This window comes from Thermobia domestica, chromosome 2 (assembly GCF_964235325.1).
Source record: "Thermobia domestica chromosome 2, izTheDome1.hap1.1, whole genome shotgun sequence".
Classification (NCBI taxonomy): domain Eukaryota; kingdom Metazoa; phylum Arthropoda; class Insecta; order Zygentoma; family Lepismatidae; genus Thermobia; species Thermobia domestica.
Window position 1 is genome coordinate 72,934,562 of NC_137455.1, and position 21,962 is coordinate 72,956,523.

General features: G+C 34.3%; 1 protein-coding gene across 2 annotated transcripts; it reads left to right on the plus strand.

Annotated features, from left to right (window-relative positions):
• The first annotated feature begins 120 nt into the window (after positions 1-120).
• Hs2st (Heparan sulfate 2-O-sulfotransferase) lies at positions 121-21,055 on the plus strand. Of its 2 annotated transcripts, XM_081741901.1 has the most exons (8): positions 121-461; positions 5,155-5,390; positions 8,716-8,801; positions 9,638-9,776; positions 10,251-10,348; positions 17,134-17,291; positions 19,000-19,106; positions 19,965-20,164. In XM_081741901.1, exons 1-8 carry the CDS (start codon positions 335-337, stop codon positions 20,022-20,024), a joined length of 1,011 nt encoding a protein of 336 aa, XP_081598027.1. In that variant the 5' UTR covers positions 121-334; the 3' UTR covers positions 20,025-20,164. The 2 variants fall into 2 exon arrangements, with proteins under 2 accessions (XP_081598027.1, XP_081598023.1); XM_081741897.1 differs by lacking the exon at positions 19,000-19,106 and having other exon boundaries at positions 125-461; positions 19,965-21,055.
• Positions 21,056-21,962: the final 907 nt, after the last annotated feature.

Here is a 21,962-nt window from a genome sequence, read left to right on the forward strand (position 1 = left end):
GGTGAAAGTTTATTGTGGTATAGCATAGTGAATTCGGCTGTATGTTCACTGGTGGCAAGTGAAGAAATTAGTAGGATCAAAAAAAAAAAAAAAAAAAAAAAGTGAAGTCGTAATTTACAGACGGCTGTTTGTAACGAAGTCGAATAATGTGATGTGACGCCGGGGCTAAAAGAAGAAAAAAATGTGATTTTTAGATTAAGATGCGAATGTTTTATTACTTTTATTTTTTTGAAAGTGTGACTTTTAATTACTCTTATTTCTACACAATAAACTGAGGATTTAGTGAGAAAAAATCCTCCATGAGAGCGATTTCAGATACTACTATAGAAGCGTTATGTTACCTAGAACCATGGCTACTCGTTTGTGGCCTATCCTGTCAATTGCATTTCTGGTTCTTCTGTACTTATTTCTCCACTTCGAGACTCGGATATCAAGGCTCGAAACAAGTAAACGAAATTTGGGTAAGTGGAACAGATAAATCTTGCGGTTCGACAAACCGCACAAATGAATTTTTACGATTATTTTACTCTTATAATACAGGACATTTCATATGTTTTCAAGTATTTAGATCTTGTGGATCCTAATATTTAGTTCACAGCGTATCCTCATATGGTTTTCTGACATATATTTGCTGTAGGATTCAGAATAAAATGGAATTTCAGTGCAGATGTTCTTTCGACGCACCACACTGGAAGATTCACAGGTAAAATTAAATATTTTGAATGAAAATACAATGTTTATAAGGAATACATTTCTGCAGGCAATAGAATTAAATACAAAGCAATACAGCTGAGAGAGAATGCATATGAAAAATAAAGCTATTAGACGTTATTTTCCACCAGCGGCATATTTCTGCACAGTATACAGTACCCGTATGCTATGTTTAGAAGTGAAGCGTTAGGATGAAACCATGACAAGTACTATTGAAACTCGGGCATTACTCGAGCAGACAGTTCTACCAAATTTTGACACTTTTCTCACATTTTCAGGTTAGGTTAGAAGTTTGTATTTCTTTCAGCAGAGCATGCACTAAACGAGGAGCTCCGTTACTAGCAGATTAACTTCAGAAAAGCCCAATATAGCTAAATACAGTATGGACGTATGGCATAAAAACTAGTGCATAAAACGGACCAACTTATACTAGGTGGTCACTAAAAACCACGATTGCTATCTAACCGTCAAAGCAGGGGCGATATCAAGGGGTTGCGTCCGTAGAGAGCAGACGCGTCAGTGACGGGGATATACGTGTGAACGAGGATAGTGGAAGAGCACACTTATGCATACAGTACTTTTCCTATCACTCAAAATTCATATTAATATGCTGTGCAATGGGATTAATTACTTATGTTCACGCTGTCATTCTTTAACGAAAAATGTTTGACATCGTGTTGTACGTATAAATCTTCGATTTGCTAGAACCATCTCCTCGAGTAAACCCGAAACTCGTATCATTGCCAAAACCCACTTTCCACTACCTTCATTTGCTCGCATACCCAGCATCGCTAACGCACCTGTTCGTTTCGGATGTGCCCCCACGCTGTTGCGCGGACCCGCAAGCTACGCCCTACTCTGACTCGATTAGCGTACGTGTTTTAGTGGTCATGTAGCACATGTTGGTTTGTTTTTTGCACTAGTTTTTATACTATACATCCAGAAAACGTATTTATATGCAAATCGAAAGGATTTTTTTTTTAACAATTACTTCTGGTGGTCCCCTTGAATTTTATCTATACCAAATAAGATATGTTTATGTCGCCCAATGGAAATCTTTTAGGGGACAATGAAAAGAAATAAGTGAAAGAATTATAATTTTTCAACAATTCTTCAAGTGGTGCGCCAAAAGTGAAACTATAAAAAATTTTTAGTTTAGCGTTCTACATTTATGCCCGTAGGCTGCAAGAGACAAATAAGTAATGAAAGTGTATGATTATGGAATAATTTGTTGGTGTTAATTGACGGAGAGTAAGTCAAGAAATATATAACAACCTGGTCTGGTGACGTTTCAAAATAGGTCGTCAATTATTATTTGTTTCTGTGTTTGAATGATTCTCTAAATCATTGTGTAAGCATACGCAAATAATTGCCTACAGATTGATAATATAGGTACAAACGTTGTTTCATGAAAAAAGTACTAATTTGCACTCGAAACAGTAGAGTAGAGCAAATTAGATAAAGATAGTAGATATTTTATAAATTCTAATTTATGGGGGGCCAGATTTTTTTCCAGCATTATTCCAGCAGACTTTTCTACCGAATTTTGACATTTCTTAAATTCTTAGATAATTTAGAGCAGCGTTTCCCAACCTTTTTCAACTTGCGGCACACTATGGTTGTAACTTGAATTCTCGCGGCACACTCATAGTTATTATTCTTTGTAAATATATATAATACCGTGCCATTTTTTTCTGTGGTTACTGATCTTCTCACAGAGAAGAAAGCTCAATCGCTGTTTCTTACCCGTGGTAAATAATTATGCTTATTTTTCATTCTAATTTAAAAATAGAAAACAATTATAATGAAATATTGGACTCAGGTTTTTAAAACTAAGCTTTCTTTTTCGAAAACTGTATCCAACCTTTCACTAAGAAAAAAGACCACTAAATAACGAACGAACAAACAAATCTCTTTTAGTTTTAAAACACAAATGTAGGTAATTTGTATGCATGTTTGCTTTGTCGAAAGGATTGAATGATATTTTAAAATTTCAAGTTACGAAATAGTCTGCAGCAATAAAGAAACAATAATAGTCGTAACAATGATAAATATTTTTTCAACATTAAAAATGTACAGAAAAGTAACACGGTATGAAACTTAAAGTTGTAGATTCATAGTACAGGTTGCCGCGGTGGCTCAGTGGTAGAGCGTTCACCTCTGGTGCTTGGGGTCCCGGGTTCGATCCCAGCCCCCGCCAACTGAACTTTGTGGTAGACAAACACCGTGTGCGTGGGTTTTCTCGGAGTTCTCCCGTTTCCTCCCACTTTCTTCATTCCACCATTTCATTCATCACTCATCATCACCGTCTCCTTTAGCCTAACCGGCATAACCTTGGGACGTAAAACTCAATGATTTCATTTCATTTCATAGTAGAGGTTCATAATAATGTGAAATACAAATATATATTTTTCCTTTGTCTTGCAATTTGATTGCTATAGAAATAATAATTTGTTTCGATTTCCTCGCGGCACACCAGCGGCCCATTCACGGCACACCAGTTGGGAAACGCTGATTTAGAGCTTTCAATTTGGTTCTGCCAAATTTTGACAGATTTCTTACATGTGGTTAGGTTAGACCTTAGAACCATCTTACTCCATTGCTAAGCTTTTTGATTGGTATGAGCAAGTAAAAAATTGTTAGATACAAATGTAAAGATGTGGATATTATCAGAGTCACAACAAAGAGACAAACAGATTGCTCTGCTGAAACAAGAAATCAATGGACTAAGGCGTTTTCGGCAAACGAAACCTCCAGAAAAAGTGTTTGGACGGGAAAGGAACTATACTGAAACAGCGATAAACACATTGAGCATAGGTATGTGCACTTTTAGCAAACACTTTCTGCCCAACAATAAAGTGATTCTTCTTCATATGAGTGACTTAAACTGGTGAATAAGGCCACAGCAGAAGTGGTCGAAACCGTTCAGAGAAAAATCTTAATAGATTAAATCAGCTGAGTTAAGGTTGTCACTCATCTATTTAGTAATCTGGAGGGTTGGCAAAAACCATGGTTTTTATTCAAAAAAACCCCTTTTTTTTTGTTTGTTTTTTTAAATAATTTGCTCTGTGTATTTAAATTACATATGCACAGAAATATGTTTGTTTCGCCTTGGTGTTATTATGCATCAATGGGGTTATGCTGGATGGAGTCACATAAGCTCAAAGCAAATCAAAACCGCTTCACGGCTTACATCCGAGAGAAATTGTTCTCCATTTGGACTCGAAATCTGGACCATTTGGCCACAAACGCGATGAGTCTGCCGACTCACCCACGAAGAACTCCTGATAAAAATATGTTGTACTGATCTTTACATACTTGTTAATATAATTATCAAGAGTCATTTCAGAAGGAAAAAACATAAAACAGTTGCACAAATGAAACCATTATACAGAATTATATATAAATAGGGAAACTCCCGCCTTAGCGTTGGGAAAATCCTATTATTACTTTAAATGCAAAGCAATAACGGAAAAATTATTTCTTGACATGTAAAATTTTATGGTCAGCGTATCATATTCAGTACGCTAAAACTGAGGTGTTAAATTACAAATTTAGTATGTAGATATCATTCAATAAAATGAAAACAAAGTCCAATCCAAGCTATGTTGGAAGCTACATAGACAGTCGATAAATTTTGCCAGTGTCTATCAATATATTTAAGCAATCTAGGCTTTATAAAATAACAGGCATTCAGGCACGCAGAAATATACAATTTGGTTTCGTTTCGTGTTTAGGCTTAATATCATTATGTAGTACCTAGGTTATTAAGAACAAGACTCGCTTAAAGTGACATTCGAACCTCTACTTGGTTTACACTTGAAAGAAGGGTTGTAGTTCGACCGAGAAGTGAATATAGGTTGATTAAAAGGTGAAATGAAGATAAAATTAATGCAGATGGTTTGATATGTGGAAACGTCACGATTAAGTTCAGACGATTTCAAGCATTTTTTTTTTTAACAGCTCGATTAAACGAACCAACCCTGGTAATCTGAGTGAAAATATGTCGATTTCTGCCTTTAAAGTAAATACAACTAACCAAAATAGTGCGGGCATTAAGCCTAATAACCTATTCTAAGTTACATTGTTTACACTAAAAAATGTAGTTTAAAAAAATTGTTAATGACGCCAGATATTTTTATATTATTCTATATATTCACACTACAAATTATCAAAAAGTAAAATAGCTTAAAAAAAAAAAAAAAAAAAAAAAGTAGTAAAGTGTTAGGGTTTGAAACTTCTCTGACCGTAGGAATTACTGAACTCACTTTTGTACCAATATGTTTCTCATACTTATAGTCTTCATTAATAAACATCAGTATTTCAATCCCCACGGTGATCTTTGGGTTTACTTTTTTTGCCCTGTATATTCTCTGTTTCTAAATGCTATCTCTTCAATGCACGTGTAGAGAAGAGGATATGATGTTTTTATTTCTTTTACAGAGATGATTGTTGCCCGTATGCAGCTGAATGAAATTGAACAACGAAGAATAGGCAAATACGCTAAATATTTGTCTAGTAATAACCCCATGAATACTGTGATTGTCTATAATAGAGTGCCGAAAACTGGGTCGACAAGTCTAATGGGAATTGCGTATGATTTATGTAAGAAAAATGGATTCCATGTTCTTCATATTAATGTAACAGGAAATATGCATGTTCTCTCATTAGCAGATCAGGTGAGATAATTATGGTTACTTGTAGAAGTTTTACACATTCTTTCTCAAATACACTAGTAGAACATGAAAAATGAACACTTAAGTAATCATGACTTCACATTATTGAACTTTTATGTACATACTACAGACTGTTACACTATACAAGATCGTGTGTACTTATGGGCAGAATATACAAGACGTGTTAAAAGACAATATTAAGTATGTTGTGCGTTCCCCAGCTATAATGAAGGACTAGACTTCTGCTTGGAAGTGGTCGTGGAGGTGGAGAAATAGCGTTACAGTCTCTTTCCATATGGAGGCGTGATTAATTAAGATTTGTCTCGTGGGGGCTGTAGATTGGACTAGATGCTCCCCAATTGAGTCCCAGATATGACCAATGAGTGACAGGTCTGGTGATCGTGGAAGCCAAGGAAGAAGGTAACGTATGCCTTAGAGAGCACATAGGATGACACAATCGGTGGGTGGGCAAGCATTGATATGGTGAAAGAGCATATTTTCTTGATGCTGCAACAGAATGTCCCAAATATGTTGTATTAGTCAATGTTTCCTTTAAGAACACCAGAAGCGAACTATCGTTGCACGCTATAGCTCTCCACACCATGATACCTCTCGTTGGTCTTGTGTGTTGCTGCCACACACATTGTGGAAGGTGGCGCAAATGACCATCAGTCACCGAGGAATAACCGACACTCAGCACTAAACACAGCAATGCGCGCTGCTTACATTCAATTGTTTCTTTCGCAATACTATTGAAGCGGGTTTTATGATGATGAACCATGTGAGAAAGACTAGTAAAATGGCACCTGTGATTGTAATTATCCATCCAGAAAAGGGTGCATTTAGTCCAGGGTGGGCGATTATTCCGAATTTGTGATCTAGTCAACAAGCAATGTGTAATGGCAGCTCCTTAGATACGGATATCTATAAGCGTGCATCCGTATTTCGCTGTTGTCCGTCGTATTTGAATCAGGTCTTCAATATTCGGCTGCGAACAACCCCGTGCAACATGTTGGGCGATTCTGCAGAACGATCATGATATGCTCCTCCTCAAGCTCCGTTAGGTGCACGAACTAACCTTGTTACGCTTTTTTAGCATATGTCTGTTATGGACCATTTCGTGTCCGTACCAGTTTTCTTCCAATGAACGCCGTCTTTACAGGAGAAGATCATGTCAACTCCTGGGAATGTTGCATGCTGTAGCAAGGATTGAAAATCCAATTATCGTGATTAATAGTCAACAGGTCAAATATTCATTTGTGTGCAGATATTACCTGACCTTGCATTGTACAAACACTGTTAAAACGTCAATAATTACTTGTGAATTAGGTTTTTGGTATAATTTATTGTTTGTTATGCCGATAAATCGTAAAGTGATGACATTTTAAGGACCGTTATGCCTAAATCTATCGCACTTCTTCCTTGTCTCCAATGTACAAACTTCTTCCAATTTGACATTATAGCTAATAACATTACGTTGTGCGTATTATTGATGTCTCGTCACAAAGAACGAATATAGATTGTATTCGATTGTAGGCTAAACACGTCAATAATTTGCTATGAACCAATTTGTTTGCTACTTTGTATTTGGCTGCTTGCTTCGTCATATGTTAAGCAAAAGATATGTAAAATTAGTCTACGAATTATGATGCTATTTATAAATGAAATTATTCTTTATGAAGAAATGATGATACTTTAATGAAATTTATTGATTCATGTAAAGTGTATGAAATGAGAAATGATATGATGTGATGAGTTGATGATGTTAGTAGTTAGATGATAGTTGCTCTTGAATCTCTCATGTAGTACTACGATTATGAAGGTTAATGTCTTATACAATAACGCATACAAATACAAATAAAATTAATCTAAGTGTTGAGTTGCATAACGTCGTATAATTTCGCATTTTGTATGTTATTTGAATGTATTTAGAGTTATCAGTTATCTTAGTTATTGCTCACTACTCTTCTTCGCTTGTTCCATTCCTGCGATCAAGTGAAATCCGTCTTCCTTAAAGTTTCGACGAGCCTACATTGACCCGGTTTTGCCGCGTCCTGGTGGCATATTTGCGGATCCCAAACGTTTCAGCATATCCTCTGATCTTATTGGTCGATACAGATGCGATATCACAAGACATGATCTAGCCGGGAATCGTTGTCGGCTCTGGTAGCCGAGTGGTCTAGCGTAACATGCTAGTAAAGAAAATGTTTTTGGCGAGGGTTCGAATCCTGCCTACGGACAGTTTTTTTTACTACTTTTAAAAATGTTTATAACACTTCTTTCGTTAAAATAAGATTAAAAATAATATTCAAAAAGTGATTTAACGATCATTTCTTAAAAAAAATTCATTAAAATAAGTTTGCCCTTGTACTATATAGATCCACAGCAAATGTAGTAGTAGTAGTAGTAGGTTTGCCCTTGTACTATATAGATCCACAGCTAATGTAGTAGTAGTTGTAGTAGTAGTAGGAACGGGTTAGAAGCCCCGCAGGGGTTGTTTGGATTATGTTCTCGACATCAAATTGGCAAGAATGCTGAAACGTTTGGGATCGGCAAAAATGCGTCCTGGTGATTGAATAAGATAGATTTGAAATGAAAGTTTGACGCACAGTTCAGTGCAGGAGGTACTTCAGCGACTTTTATTTTTTTTTTTTTTTATTACTACCTGCTATTACGAGCTTGGACTTTCCACGAGAGTATTTTCTTCCTATTGTTGATCAGAACAGCTGTTCGTTAATGGCATCAAAACTTCATGTGTATACGGTGTTTCTGCGCTACCATATTCCGGGAGTTCATTTTTCATTTTGTACTAGTATATGTAATGTAATCAAAGAATGTAAAGAACATACCTTTTCCCTTGTGGTCAAAGCACCGAGTTTTGCCTACATCTTGCGTTATGTATCTTCATATCTTGAGGTCTTCCAATATTTTTTCTTTATATATATATATAAGCGTGTTGAACAAGCGTTAAAACTTTAATATTTTATTTAATCAAGTTTAGTTGTAACAAAGTTTTTTGATAGTTTTTTTTTTTGTTTGTTTGTTTGTTTCAAATTTACTAAGTCACACCTAACAAGCGCTCCTTTGCAGTTGTTGAAAGAGCTCCTATGTTTAAGTGCAAATTTGTAAGTGGCAATTAACGTGAAGTATTGTTATACATTTTCTTTTATGTATTCTATTGTGTTCACATTTTAGAATTATATTCTTATGTGTTTTGAAGAAAATTAAGTCAAGACACTTTTATAAGGAATTGTAAGTTCACAAGATATTCTTTCTGTGGTGTAATGTTCCAGTGCAGTTTTTTTTTTAATATATGCATTTGTTACAGGCTCGATTTGTACGCAATATTTCTCAATGGGACGCAAAGAAGCCAGCGTTGTACCATGGACACATGGCATTTCTCGATTTTGAGCGGTATGTGTATATTTTTAAATAAATGGAAACTTATTTTGATAGGGCTCTTGTACGATTTGAATGGGTATTTATTCTTAAAAACAGTGATTTTATGTAGCTGCTATTAAAGTTATACTAGTGATAACATTTATTTTCTTGCCGGAAGTACATTGTTGTGAATTTCTTCTGTGACTTAAAAGAATAACGCATTGCTTGAGTACATCTTTGAGGTATTACAGTTATACTTTATCACCTAAATTATCTTCATGTTGCTTTTAGTATGTAATTATTTCATTTCTGCTTACGAACAGATTTGATTCCTTTTGCCAACATAGTTCTAGAATAAAATGTTAAAACGTTGAATTACTACTGTGTGCGCAAGGAAAGGTGGCTTCTGACAGTTGAGTAGAGCACGTGGAGTATTGGAGGCGCTGTTGCCAGAGGCTCCGCAACAGAAACAGCAGCTCTGGCGACAAACTTAAGACGTTTAACAAGTCGTCTCAACTGCCGGCAACAGCGCGGTCAGTGACCTTCTTTGTCTAACAACAGCGTGAAAGAATACTGCTGTGATTGGCGAACAATCCTCCCTCTCGTTTTGTTTACAACATGTGCAGCTATATGTCAGAAGCCACCTCTCAGTAACTCGATAATAATTTCAGTTGTCTGTTACAGTTGTTTATTCTATAGTATGAATTATTGTCTGGTTGTATTCGTTTTCATTGTATAGTTGTTCTTAGAAGTTTTATATATATATATATATATATATAAAGTTCATGTGTTTTTAGTAAGCTCCAATAGTAGAGAATATATGTTGAACGTATAATGTCCCAAGAGCTTATATACCTTCTCATTTACAGATTTGGTTTAGGTCAGCGACCAATTTATATTAATCTTATACGGAAACCTTTGGATCGGCTTGTCTCTTACTACTACTTTCTTCGCTTTGGAGACGATTTTCGGCCACATTTGGTTCGAAGGAAGCATGGAGACAAAATGGTAAAAAAGAAATACTTTTACCTTTATAATCATGTAATGGTATTTTTATCCCAAAGCTTGTGAATTAAGTGGGATTCTTAATGTTTTACGATTTTGGGAAATGTTGGAATTTGCCTAAATGAGTCTTTAAAACACATTGTGAATGGAATGGTTGGAAGTTGAGTGCTTTCAGTTGGCAGTTATATCTTCTCATACTATAATATTTATTTATTTATTTATTTATTTTTTTTTTTTTTTTATTTTATAAGTTGTGTGGTAAACATAATTAAGGTAAAATAATAAGTAGAGAAAGTAGTGAAATGTTAAGAGAAAAGCACAAAATATATATGAACTTATAAAAACATTAAATTTAAACTTAAACGATTAATATGTTTAAACTTAAGAGCTTTTAGTATACAAACTGCTTCGGTAAAACTCTATCTTATTACTAATACTTTTTTGTTGTCATCTTTGTTCTTCTGTTTTGTTCCTCAGACGTTCGATGAATGCGTGAAAAACGGGCAATCTGATTGCGATCCTGACAATATGTGGCTGCAGATACCCTTCTTTTGTGGACATGCTTCAGCATGCTGGTGAGTATATGATAATGCGGTGTACTTGCTGAATAATTATTCCTGAAGTTTGATAACTACATGATTTTTCTGTATAATGACTATTTTCATTGTTCGTTTTGCATTGGCAGTTTTCTAAGAAAAGTATTATAAAAATAAATGTAAAAGGGCAGAAACTTGTTACTCATTACTCTTCTGAAAGCTTCAGTACTTGCTGCCACATGTGAAACAGTCAGCTTTATTCTCACCAGTTTTTATTCTTTCTAAAGCACAGTGAATGGTTGGTGGATGCTTAAGCTCTCAAGGTGGAGTTGAGAACCCTTCTGTGTCCAGGGGGCCGCGGTGGCTCAGTGGTAGAGCGTTCACTTCTGGTGCTTGGGTACCGGGTTCGATCCCAGCTCCCGCCAACTGAATTTTGTGGTGGACAAACCCCGTGTGCATGGGTTTCCTCGGGGTTCTCCCATTTCCTCCCACTTTCTTCATTCCACGGTTTCATTCATTTCTCATCATCACCGTCTCCTTTAGCCTAACCGGCACAATCGTGGGACTTAAAACTCAAAGATTTCATTTTTTTCCTTCTGTGTCTATTTTTTCGTCTATCATAATAGTCTTTTAGTTTTGTCTCGTAATAATTAACGCTCTGCTCAACGTTGTGTGTGTATGTTTGTGTGGTTCATCATGTTCATCTTGTGTTATGCTTCTTGTGTTGTTCTTCTTAAGAGTAGGTAATGAATTTGAATATTTCATGGCTTTCAGAACTCTCAGTGCTAAGTTAGATATAATGTCTGGGATGAAGAAATTCGGAAATAGGCCAGAACTGGTTCCACTTACTCAGAAGCTTCTTACATCTGCTAAGTCTGCTTACCATAACTATAAAGCATATTCTACTTAGAAAACCTAAGAAATGAGGAAGCTCAAAAAGAAGTAAAGAAGGGAAGATGAAACAAAACAACAAACAAAGAGAGAGGTGATGGAGAAATTGACAAAGAAAAAAAGGGGTATGATGAGATTTTGGTCGCTTTTCAACTATTTACAAGAGACCAGATCAATATGAGCCCTGAGTCAAGTATTCTGAGAATGTTCCCCATATATGGTTGCAAATAGTAATTACGTCAAAGAGGAGAAACATATGATTGTTTAAGTAAATAGTTGTTCTTACATGTTAAAAACTTACATTGCAAGATAGTTATATTACTTTTTTGTTTTTGAAGTATTTGGGGAAATATGAAAAACTTTTGTGAAGATCAATGAACATCTTGCAAGCTATGGACGTTCATACGCAGGGACGTTGTCAGAATTATAGAAATTCAAATTACATACATCACATATTATTGTTGTTGTAATAATATTACTGTTGTACTGTAATAATTTTTATAGCGCAATATGACCATTAGACACAAAAACCAAAATCCCTTCATATGAACAAGAATCGTATGTTCTATAAATTGTATGCAATATATCTTGTTATATAACAAGTTAATAACCCGATCATAAAATCGTACATGTACCAATATTTAATCGTTTTCCACCTAAGAAAAGATGATCATGAAGCGGCAGGATTACTATTACTATTTTCACTTTTAATTCCATACCATTTTAATTTTATTCCAGTAGAAGTTCCTTTTGCAACTGCCTTTCAAAAGAGTCATGGATTTAACCCGAAATCTTGAAAAGAATAAACCAATACAGAAATTCCCATCTACACCAAAGGCGACTGTGCCAGCCATTTAACCAAGAGAATGCTTAATATGTAGTCTTATTCAAGTGAAGTTAACAAGTATTTTTCTTCCTTAACACAATACCAGCCTTATATGATCCAGCAGTGATGAGTAATGTATGTACCCTTAAACTTCTCATCAACTTCTCAAACGTAAATTTTGATTATATTGATAATATATATTGATGAGAAGGAGACGATGATTAATGAAAGTGAATGAATGTGAAACTAAGCTTGTGTTCTCCCACCAGGAATCAAACCTGGAATCACATGCACCAAAGGAACACGCACTAGCCACTAGACCAGCGTTGAGAACTCTCTTTCTACCTAGAGTTGTCTGCAATAAGTAATTTAATTTGATGATACAGAACTCTATATTAAATTCGTTCAACATATTGCACTTTTTGAAACAGCATATGCTTGCATTGAGATCAAATCGGGGACCATGCACGCAGAGTAAGAGGTTGCTAGATTGAACTGAAGGGAGGTCCAGAGACTAGCGGCATTTATGTAATTGGGAACGCAGATTTGAAACTGAAAATTTGTGCGTGTTTACCGTGTTGCTACCGTTATTTCTAACATTTACAACCACTAATTTTCACCTACGCATTAAACTTATTACCACTATTGCTAACATTATCATTACTACTAATCCAGTGTATATCGCTCTGAAGTTAATGAAAATAAATTATTGATTATAAACGCCTATCTTTTTCTAAGCTGCGTCAAGAAAAGTCCTATTTTCCAGAGCCATTTTGTTGAAATTTTGTCAAGTTAATCTGGACACATATTATAACACACCGTTTTCACGATCATAAAAGAAATGAATACCTATCAGGCAAATCCTGAATTGGATCGTCAATTTATAACAGCCTAGCTTCACATATTATAGCAAAAGGGTCGCCGATTTATAACAGTCTTTTCAAGGGATGAGAAAATTTCAAGAATAAACCAATTTATAACAAACCATTTTCTTTGGTTATGTTTTAACTTAATGTTTAGATTATGTTAGCTTAAAAAAAAAATCAGTTCAAGCATGCGCAACAAATTTTATCAAAAGATTCCAATTCTTGTTAAGTGGCCAATCGAAATGAAAGAAGACTCAACGTCGTTAACTTAAGTTGAATGAAAGAAAAAAAAATATCAAACTTACATATGCTTAACTCTATGAGCAGTATTCGAAATTATAAAATTGAGATTTGGTCGTGATTGTTTATTTGTGCCAATCAGTCAACAGTTACATTGTAATTATCCAGAGCAACAGAATAAAGTCTGTTAGATATTTGCCTATATCGCAGTACGTTTAAACAATTACCATATTACGTTACTACATTGACTTAATTTCAAAATTGTATCAATTTTTACATTTCAATATTTTTACAATACATAGTCAGTTCGTGATCACTTAAGAATAACAGTCCATATGCTCTAATTATTCATTTAACAAAATGACATTATCATTATTAAAATTATTACTAAATAGACGTTCACGATTCATAACCCTGTACATATCATTTGAGTTAGGCGACAACATAAGCCTACATGACTGCTACTACATTCTCATTGTACTCTAGAACAATCAAGTAGCATGTATCAATCGTACATAATACATCTACAAAAAAAAAAAAAAAAAAAAAAAAAAAAAAAAATCTACTATTAATGAGATGATATATTTACAAATGAAAAAAAAAAATGCTCTACTTCTACTTCTCTACGCCAGGGTTTACATATTTTATGAGAGATTAGAACGTCATTATCAACATTATTATCACTTTTAACTTCACAATATAATGTCATTAATTTTCAAGAGCAATGGACACATAATAAATTTCAAATTGTGTTTAAGATCGACAAATTGAATAAATGTAAGTACGTATATGTTTATCAGTAAAGTTGAACATCAGTTAACTACGTTGACTTCCGATGAGGCAAATATGTAAGAAATTCCATGACGCGTGAATGGCACCTTTAAACTAAATATATGCCCAAGACAGAGTCTTGCACGGAAGCATATTCGAACAAGATTTTAAATATATCTGAAATCTGCATAGATCAAGTATGCACTCGCATATCATGAGACAACAACAATGAAAAACCGGTATATTTACTATCCTAAATTACCAAAACCTTTTTCACATTTAAGACCCGAGTCATCTGGACGAAATCATTTTCAAAAAAATATAATTTCTTAACCTACATAAAGCCCTAACCTACGAAATTGGACATACATGGAAAAGAAAAAAAAAAATATCGCGAAACAAAATAACAGGACATTATTTTACGGTACACAAATTCAATTTACGTAACCTAAGCAGGCAATCAAAATATGTATTTCCCAAAATATATCACGAGACAAAATAATAGCACCTTATTTAACCGTAAGCACACAAGTTCAATTTACCTAACCTAAACAAGCAATTGAGATATATTTTTCCCGAAATATATCACAAGACAAAACAATATGACACTATTTAACCGTAAATGCACAAGTTCAATTTTACCTAACCTAAACAAGTAATCGAAATATACATTTCCAAAATATATCGCGAGACAAAACAATATGACACTATTTAACCGTAAATGCACAAGTTCAATTTTACCTAACCTAAACAAGTAATCGAAATATACATTTCCCAAAATATATCACGAGACAAAACAATATGACACTATTTGACCGTAAATGCACAAGTTCAATTTTACCTAACCTAACACGCAATTAAAATATATTATATAATAAGGTACACGTTAAAAATGACATCTTAAAGTGAAAATATCACTTAATCTAACAGTAAAGAAAATCGTATCAATTGTCACATGGAAAATATTAATATCAAGCGGTGCGCTTAAAGTAAAGTTCACCAACAATTTTCGATGTTGATCACATATTCTTATGATATCATACTATTGAGTGGTAACGAGATGAGCTGTCTAAACGCGTAACGCCCTTTACTTTAACTACACATATTTATTTCAAAGCACTCCATTTGATGAGTTAATGAATCTGTTTATGATCGGAACAAGAGGAAAATAAGATAAAATGGATAGAGATTACCAAATCGACGGGGTTCCTACGAAATAGTCCTCTCAATCCTTGTCACCTGGATTCCCGGCTTCACAGGACAGAATAGGTTAGTAAACCTATTTATTACACGTTGCAGTCAATCTCCTCGGGTATTGGTTCCACGTCCTATTGAATATGGGACTTGGTCCCTTTATCTGATGAGATGAACTCCAACAAACCTACTTCCTGCACATTACGCTATCACTCGTAATGGCGGAAGTAACACTCGATGGCTTTAGCCAAAACTTGTTTTATGGAATTTTCACTTCTGTCGGATTCCTCAGTGTTCCTTTTTCTCCCAAAATAGGTCAGGTTTTCCAATAAATGATTTGTACTAGGTTAACTTCCAAAATTCTACACTTTTGATTACGAAATTTCTATTTCTGAGGAACCGACTTAAGCCATCGTTATTTTACACTGTAAAACGGCGTTTCACTGCGTCATCATCCTCGCTTCACCAGACCTTAATAATAGCGATTTAATATTGCATAGTCGACTACGAACAAAAAACAAATTTATATTATTTCTGTTATTATACAAAACCCTAAGTAAATAAGCAATCGTTTTACCTCTTAAATAACATCTCCCGAGTATTAGAAGTACTCCTGTAATAAAGGTTTTACAACTCACTTAGTTAGTTCTTGCAGTTATTTAATATCACTATGACGACCATCGCTCCCGCTATGTAATAGGCATCGCCATCTTGGCGATGTTAGCTTTACGTATATAGCGATTCATATGCCCTCTTGTGGCCGTAATCGAAATGATCGCTATGCTCTTAACAAAAGAATGACAAAGAGCAACAGCGAAAAATAACATGATCAGTAAAATTGTCTTACGATCGGAGTTCCGGATTGATATTATTATGAGGTAAAGTAAATTAAGGCAAATTGAAGTAGAGTAAAAGTATAAATCAAATTTTCAATATATTCGCTATAACCTGAATGGAATTATTACAGTAACGCGAAAACATTGTAGAAAGAAAATAATTCGAAATTTTGTGATAAACTATTTGTGTGTTTACGTGTGTTTTGCATATCGCATATAAAACTAATAACCCCTTTTGTGCCAATTATTTCATTGGCAACGAAACAAATTAACATCAAGACGAATCTTTGGAGGCACTCGGGTGCAGTATTACAATACACGAACCAAACTTTAACGTTGTACAAACAGTCGTACAAACAACCGGTACACATTATAGTACGGGTAAACATTACAATCCGGGAGCCAATTCAAATACAATGTAAACAACCGTTAATCGGGCTGTTACAATATTTCGGGCATTATAAGTTCTGTTTCCATCATCTGATCATAAAACTTTCATTACACTAAACACCTGCTCTACATGTGCATTACTAACTGGTATAGTGAGAATATACCTCATTATTTTGAACAAGTTTGGTGCATATCCTTTTTGAAAAACACACTTAATAATTTACAATTATTATTATCCTCCATTTTAAGTGTTGGTATTACAGGTTAAAAACTCATTGTATAGTCTGTTTTCATAGAAATCAATTTCAAGTTTCATCGTCACCTTTGTCGTATTTGTTAGTGCCGCGCGATAATATAAGCACAACAATAAAAAGAAGTTATATAAGCCTATTGTTATAATAAAAATTTTATTCTTGTAGATAACTATTATAACATATATTAAAATACATAAATAATTATTTATAATTAATGTAAGTTTAATTTTATATTTTGTTGGCATGTAGACCCGTAGAATGTATTTCAAACCTAGGCACTCCGGACAGCGCCTGTCAATCCCTGCTGATGATCATTCGACTACTCGCGAATCCTTATGTTTAGATCATACAAAAAAAATTTTTAAAAAATCAAGAATTCAACAAGCTATTTTGATAATGAAAATTGTAGAGAAAGCCTTTGTTGATGGTGTATTTTTTCTATTGATTCCAGCAAATATTCAATCTAAGATAGCACATGTATTATTTTCAAATTGATGTTCTGTAATTTCTTTGTAAATTCTTCATATCGATTTACATTTTTTGTTTATCCTCTCAGGGAACCAGGAAATGAGTGGGCACTGGACCAAGCAAAACAAAATTTAATTCAGAATTACTTGTTAGTGGGTGTCACTGAAGAATTAAGTGATTTCGTTATGATGTTAGAAGCCACATTGCCTCAGTATTTTGCCGGAGCATCTGCGCATTATCAGACAAGTAAGTTTACGACATACTAGTGTAACTTTTGGTGTTCGTTAAGAATCTATATTTGCTTGGCTTCGTATTGCATCTCATTATTTTCCATTGTTATTCAACTCCGAAAATGCTACTTGAGTCAAATTGTTAGCGTGTGTGTACCAGGTTCGACTTGGTGTCGGTCTAAATCTTGGGGAAATAGAGGTTGTCCTTGAATTAAGATATAGTGAACTCTATTCTAGAAACTAGAAAGAACGACGTTGGAAGCCGACCATACGTTACCCAGCTACTAGCCATCTTAGCGGCCATAGCTATTGTTTATCTGTAATGCCAAGGATCTGTAGCTTTTAGTTTTAGTATTTTGTCTATATACAGATTGGAAGAAAGTATAAACGCTTTCAAAGTCTTGACTGGAAGACCAATCGGAAAACGACCATTAGGAAGACCTAGGCGCAGATGGGAGGACAATATTAAAATGGATCTCGCAGAGATTGGAATACAAAGTAGAAACTGGATGCAGTTAGCTAAGGATAGAAGTCAGTGGAGAGCTTTTGTGAACGCGGCATTGAACCTCCGGGTTCCATAGGCCATAGAGTTAGTTAATTAGTTAGTTAGTTTGTCTATATAATGTATTAGATTGGTTAAGTAGAATTCACTGGCTAGCTTTCTTCTGCGGCGATAAAGCATTTGGTTCCCTAACTCATGGATTAAAAGTCATGTTTTGTCTATATATACACCGGCGTATCATAGATCAGTCTTTCTTTCTTTCTACATTACTTCACCATATTCCTTTTAACTTTTTATTTCACAAATAACAATTTTGGATGTTCCGATAGATTATGTTGGTCTAGTTTTAATTGCACCTTTTAGCTTTAAAAATTATTTACTTGTTTTCATGAACCTTTGTTTCTGAGAAAGGTTCAGAAATACCATTTGGTCTAAATCTGTCATCTTGGGGAACACAACCAAAAAGCACTTTTTCTTTTTAAAAATAGAATATCTGTATTAATTCGTTTGCTAATAACGTGATACGTAGATTACCCTTTATTAAACCACTTTCAAGATATAGTCGTGTTTTGCAGCTTCAGGGGGTAAAAGTGATCCATTCGAGCTGGAAATCCGATGTACGAAGGAAAGTTCGTCAGGTAGAATGTAATGGTACATTTTAACTCTGCGCCATTTCCAACATGCACATAAATTCGGGAAAGGTCTTCTAACGTTATGCAGGCATTTTGCTGTAGGACAGGGAAATGCTGGTGAAGTTGATTGGGTAAAAAATGTTATTATTTATGCACATGAGTGCTAGTATATAATAATTATTCATGTCATAAGGTTATGGGAACTGATGCTGATTGTCAGTAGTTATACGTATCGAAATCAAACTAATAATATGAAATGTTTTACATGAAATGTTACACAAACAATTGAAGTGATTTTTTTTGCCATGATGTAATTGCTAAATTCATATGATGGTTGAACAGTCGTTTCCGATGTGTTCAGTTGTACTGATAATTGCTTAACTCCTTTCATGTAGACACATATCTAATTGAAAAGATGCACTTGTGGCTTAATTTGTTACTAGTTTGGGCGTTTCGTGAATTATGGTACGTTAATTAATTTATGTTGTTAATTAAATCTTTTATCTTAATAATTTTTCTGCTGGACTTCAATAAAATAATTTGCATAATATTAAGATTGTTTATTCATAGATTACTCTTTTAATTTGCAGTTTATTATTTTAATGGTCCTCCTGTACAAACAGCAGAAGCAAATACTAAACATTTTGTGTGTGTGTGTGCCTGCACCTATCTCGTCCTCACTCTCTGTGAGTGGAAAGTAAGTTCATTCCCTTATCCGATTCGAATCTTGAGTAATATCAGTGACCCAGAGAGCTAAAACAGGTTAAGTGACACCTGTATCGCGACAAAAATATCCGCTATGGCCAAAATGTATTTTCTTCATTTCTGATTTCTGTATGTCGTTCTAAGTAATAATTAATCATTTTAGTTAATTCTGTAGTATCGGTACTATGTAATATTGATAACTCTTTATGATGATACTTTAGTTTCACGTGGCCCCAAATAGACTGAGGCCCTGATAGGCTTAGTGGTTGCGTGAGACCAACGTAAATTTTAGCCGATTGTGTCCGGATTTTCCCGGAAAAATGCGAACGCATAAGTTAGTAATGAGTTTAGTATAGCGGCAACTTCAGCAAGCTTTTGTTGTATTTTTACTCATCGTGATTGTTGTTTTGCCTCGGTTTTGAGTGACTTAAATAATACATTAGACTTTTAAATAATGTGGAAAGCACGATCTATTTTTGTCACTTTGGCTAGAGCCACGTGAGACCACGTTGGACTCACAGTTCCACAGGTCAAGGCTGTTTCTCTTGTTACCAGACTGACTGCTATACACTGCAATAGGTTTCAATATAAAAAGTGAGATCAGTGAGTCACCAAAGATCACATATTAACAAGAAGTTGTATGAAATCAACGTGGTCTCACGCAGCACTTAACCTGTTAAAGAAAACATACTATGATTCATCAAGATCGAGAAATTTCGTGGAAATTGTCGTGAAACTGAGAAACAAATACATACAAATGGATTTTTATTTTGTATATGATATCTTAGAAATTCACTTCCATTAATGATAATAATGACTTAAATTCATTTACATGTTTTATTTTTTAAAGGTAACAGATCCCACTTGCGAAGAACAGCCCAAAAGCTGCCACCATCTGCAGAGACTGTAAAACGAATCCAGAGCTCAAAAATTTGGCGTATGGAAAATGAATTTTACGAATTTGCTCTTGAACAGTTCCGTTACGTGAAAAAGAAAACACTTATGGTGAAGAATGGACAAGTGCAAGACAAAGGGCAGCAATTCACGTATGAAAAAATTCGACCGAAATTAACTACTTAATAAATCTCTTTAACCAATGGTTAAAAGAAAAATACATATGTGGTACCTCAAAACATGTGCAGTGATGCAGTTTTTAACACGCGACACTAAGCAATGTAGTTACGGCTGTGATAATAAGAAGTTAATATGGGTAATTTTATAGAGAATATCTCTGTGTGTAAATGCTTACAAAATTCAACTGAATTTCAAACAAATTCATATTTACAGAATTTCCAATATTAATTATATTTTTTAAAAATTACAAATGTTACACGTCGCGGGTGATGAAGTATTGTGCAGTGCGCAGAAAACTGTGTGTGAATGAGATAGTGTGTGTGTATGTATATATACAAAGCAAAAAACAACTAATTGTATATATGAGGCTTTTATTTCTGGTCATGTTTGTATCATAGAAATTGACTAGGGTGCCATTGAGTTTTTTTTTAACGATATTTTTTAAAATGACTATTTAATAACGTTCCTGTGCTGTGTGATCAATTGGACAGTGATCCTTTTAATAACTAAAAGTTTTAGGATTTGTTGTATCTGTAAATTGTGTAGAAATATATACTTATAGATGCTATAGGATACGTATTGATTAAATGAAAAGAATTTCTTATCTTTAGTACCCAGTTCAAGTTGTTATTGAATCATTTCAACATGTTCTGATAACTGGAGATTATCTTAAGGAGTCAGTGAGACGTGAATTATCGGAAAGAAATTTACACAAAGATTCCAGATAAACTAATTATCACTCTGCGTTAAAGCCACTTGTTTCTTGAACGATGCCTGCACCTAGAGAGCCTCACTAAACTAGAAGAATGTGCAGTGCCACTTCAATACACAACAACAACAACAAAAAACCTAATCACTTTGTACCATGATGGATTGATTTAAATCAAATTCCGAAATGAGTTAATTTAAAGTGAAAATAAGTAAAAATCCCGTTTCTGTTTAATTATTTCGATATGGAAGATAACACTCTTAATACAATGAGTCTCAAATATATGTACAGCACAGTATGAAAACAAGTGTTTTATGCAGAGAATAATTAGGGAAAATCCCGTTTTGAATGGGTAACGAGGGAATTTTTTTCTTCTTTTTCGTAACGTCTGGTTTGTAAATCGTTAACTATTCCAACGGGGAAATCACCATCGACATTTAAGACGAAAATTCTTGTGTGTGTGCGTCTGTTTGTTTGTTCCCAGATAAGAGGGGCGTATTTAGAGTGTACCGATTCTTTCTCCGAAACTTAATTTTTTTTTTTTTTTTAATATAACTTTAGGCGAAATTTATACGTATTTTATATGTATTTCGTGCCGCAAACTAGTTCCAATTTTTTTTTTAAATATGCCCCTGCCAAATATCAGTAACTTTTGTGGAAAAAACAGTCGTCATGTTATCATGTTGATAAACATTGCTGTACTTTTTCCTTAATGCTTAAAAAACATTGTTCGGGATTGAAATAGGTTAACGATTGGGGATTAATTCAAAATTCAACCCCGATACTTTTACTTAAATGGCGTAATTAGTATTTAACACTAGTTCCTAATGTTTGTTCTTGTTTTACGACTCTTATTTTACGAGAAGAAAAGTTTGATTTAAATAAAAAAAACAACAAAAACTATTTTTTTTAAATCATGTTTTTTTTCCACTCTGCTTTGTACACTTAAATCTTTTTTGAAATTTGTATTCACTTGAGTCATTAATTCAGATGAATTGTAAAGTGGCAGTTTGTATTAGTAAGTAAAAGTATCTATTTTGAAAATTATTGTGGGAGCCAAAAATT

Excerpts from the sequence above, each read along its gene's own strand:
- Hs2st (XM_081741897.1), top strand. The coding sequence starts at position 335 with ATGTTACCTAGAACCATGGCTACTCGTTTGTGGCCTATCCTGTCAATT. Across the intron at positions 462-5,154 it reads AACAAGTAAACGAAATTTGG|AGATGATTGTTGCCCGTATG; the intron begins GTAAGTGGAACA and ends TTTCTTTTACAG. Across the intron at positions 10,349-17,133 it reads GGACATGCTTCAGCATGCTG|GGAACCAGGAAATGAGTGGG; the intron begins GTGAGTATATGA and ends TTATCCTCTCAG.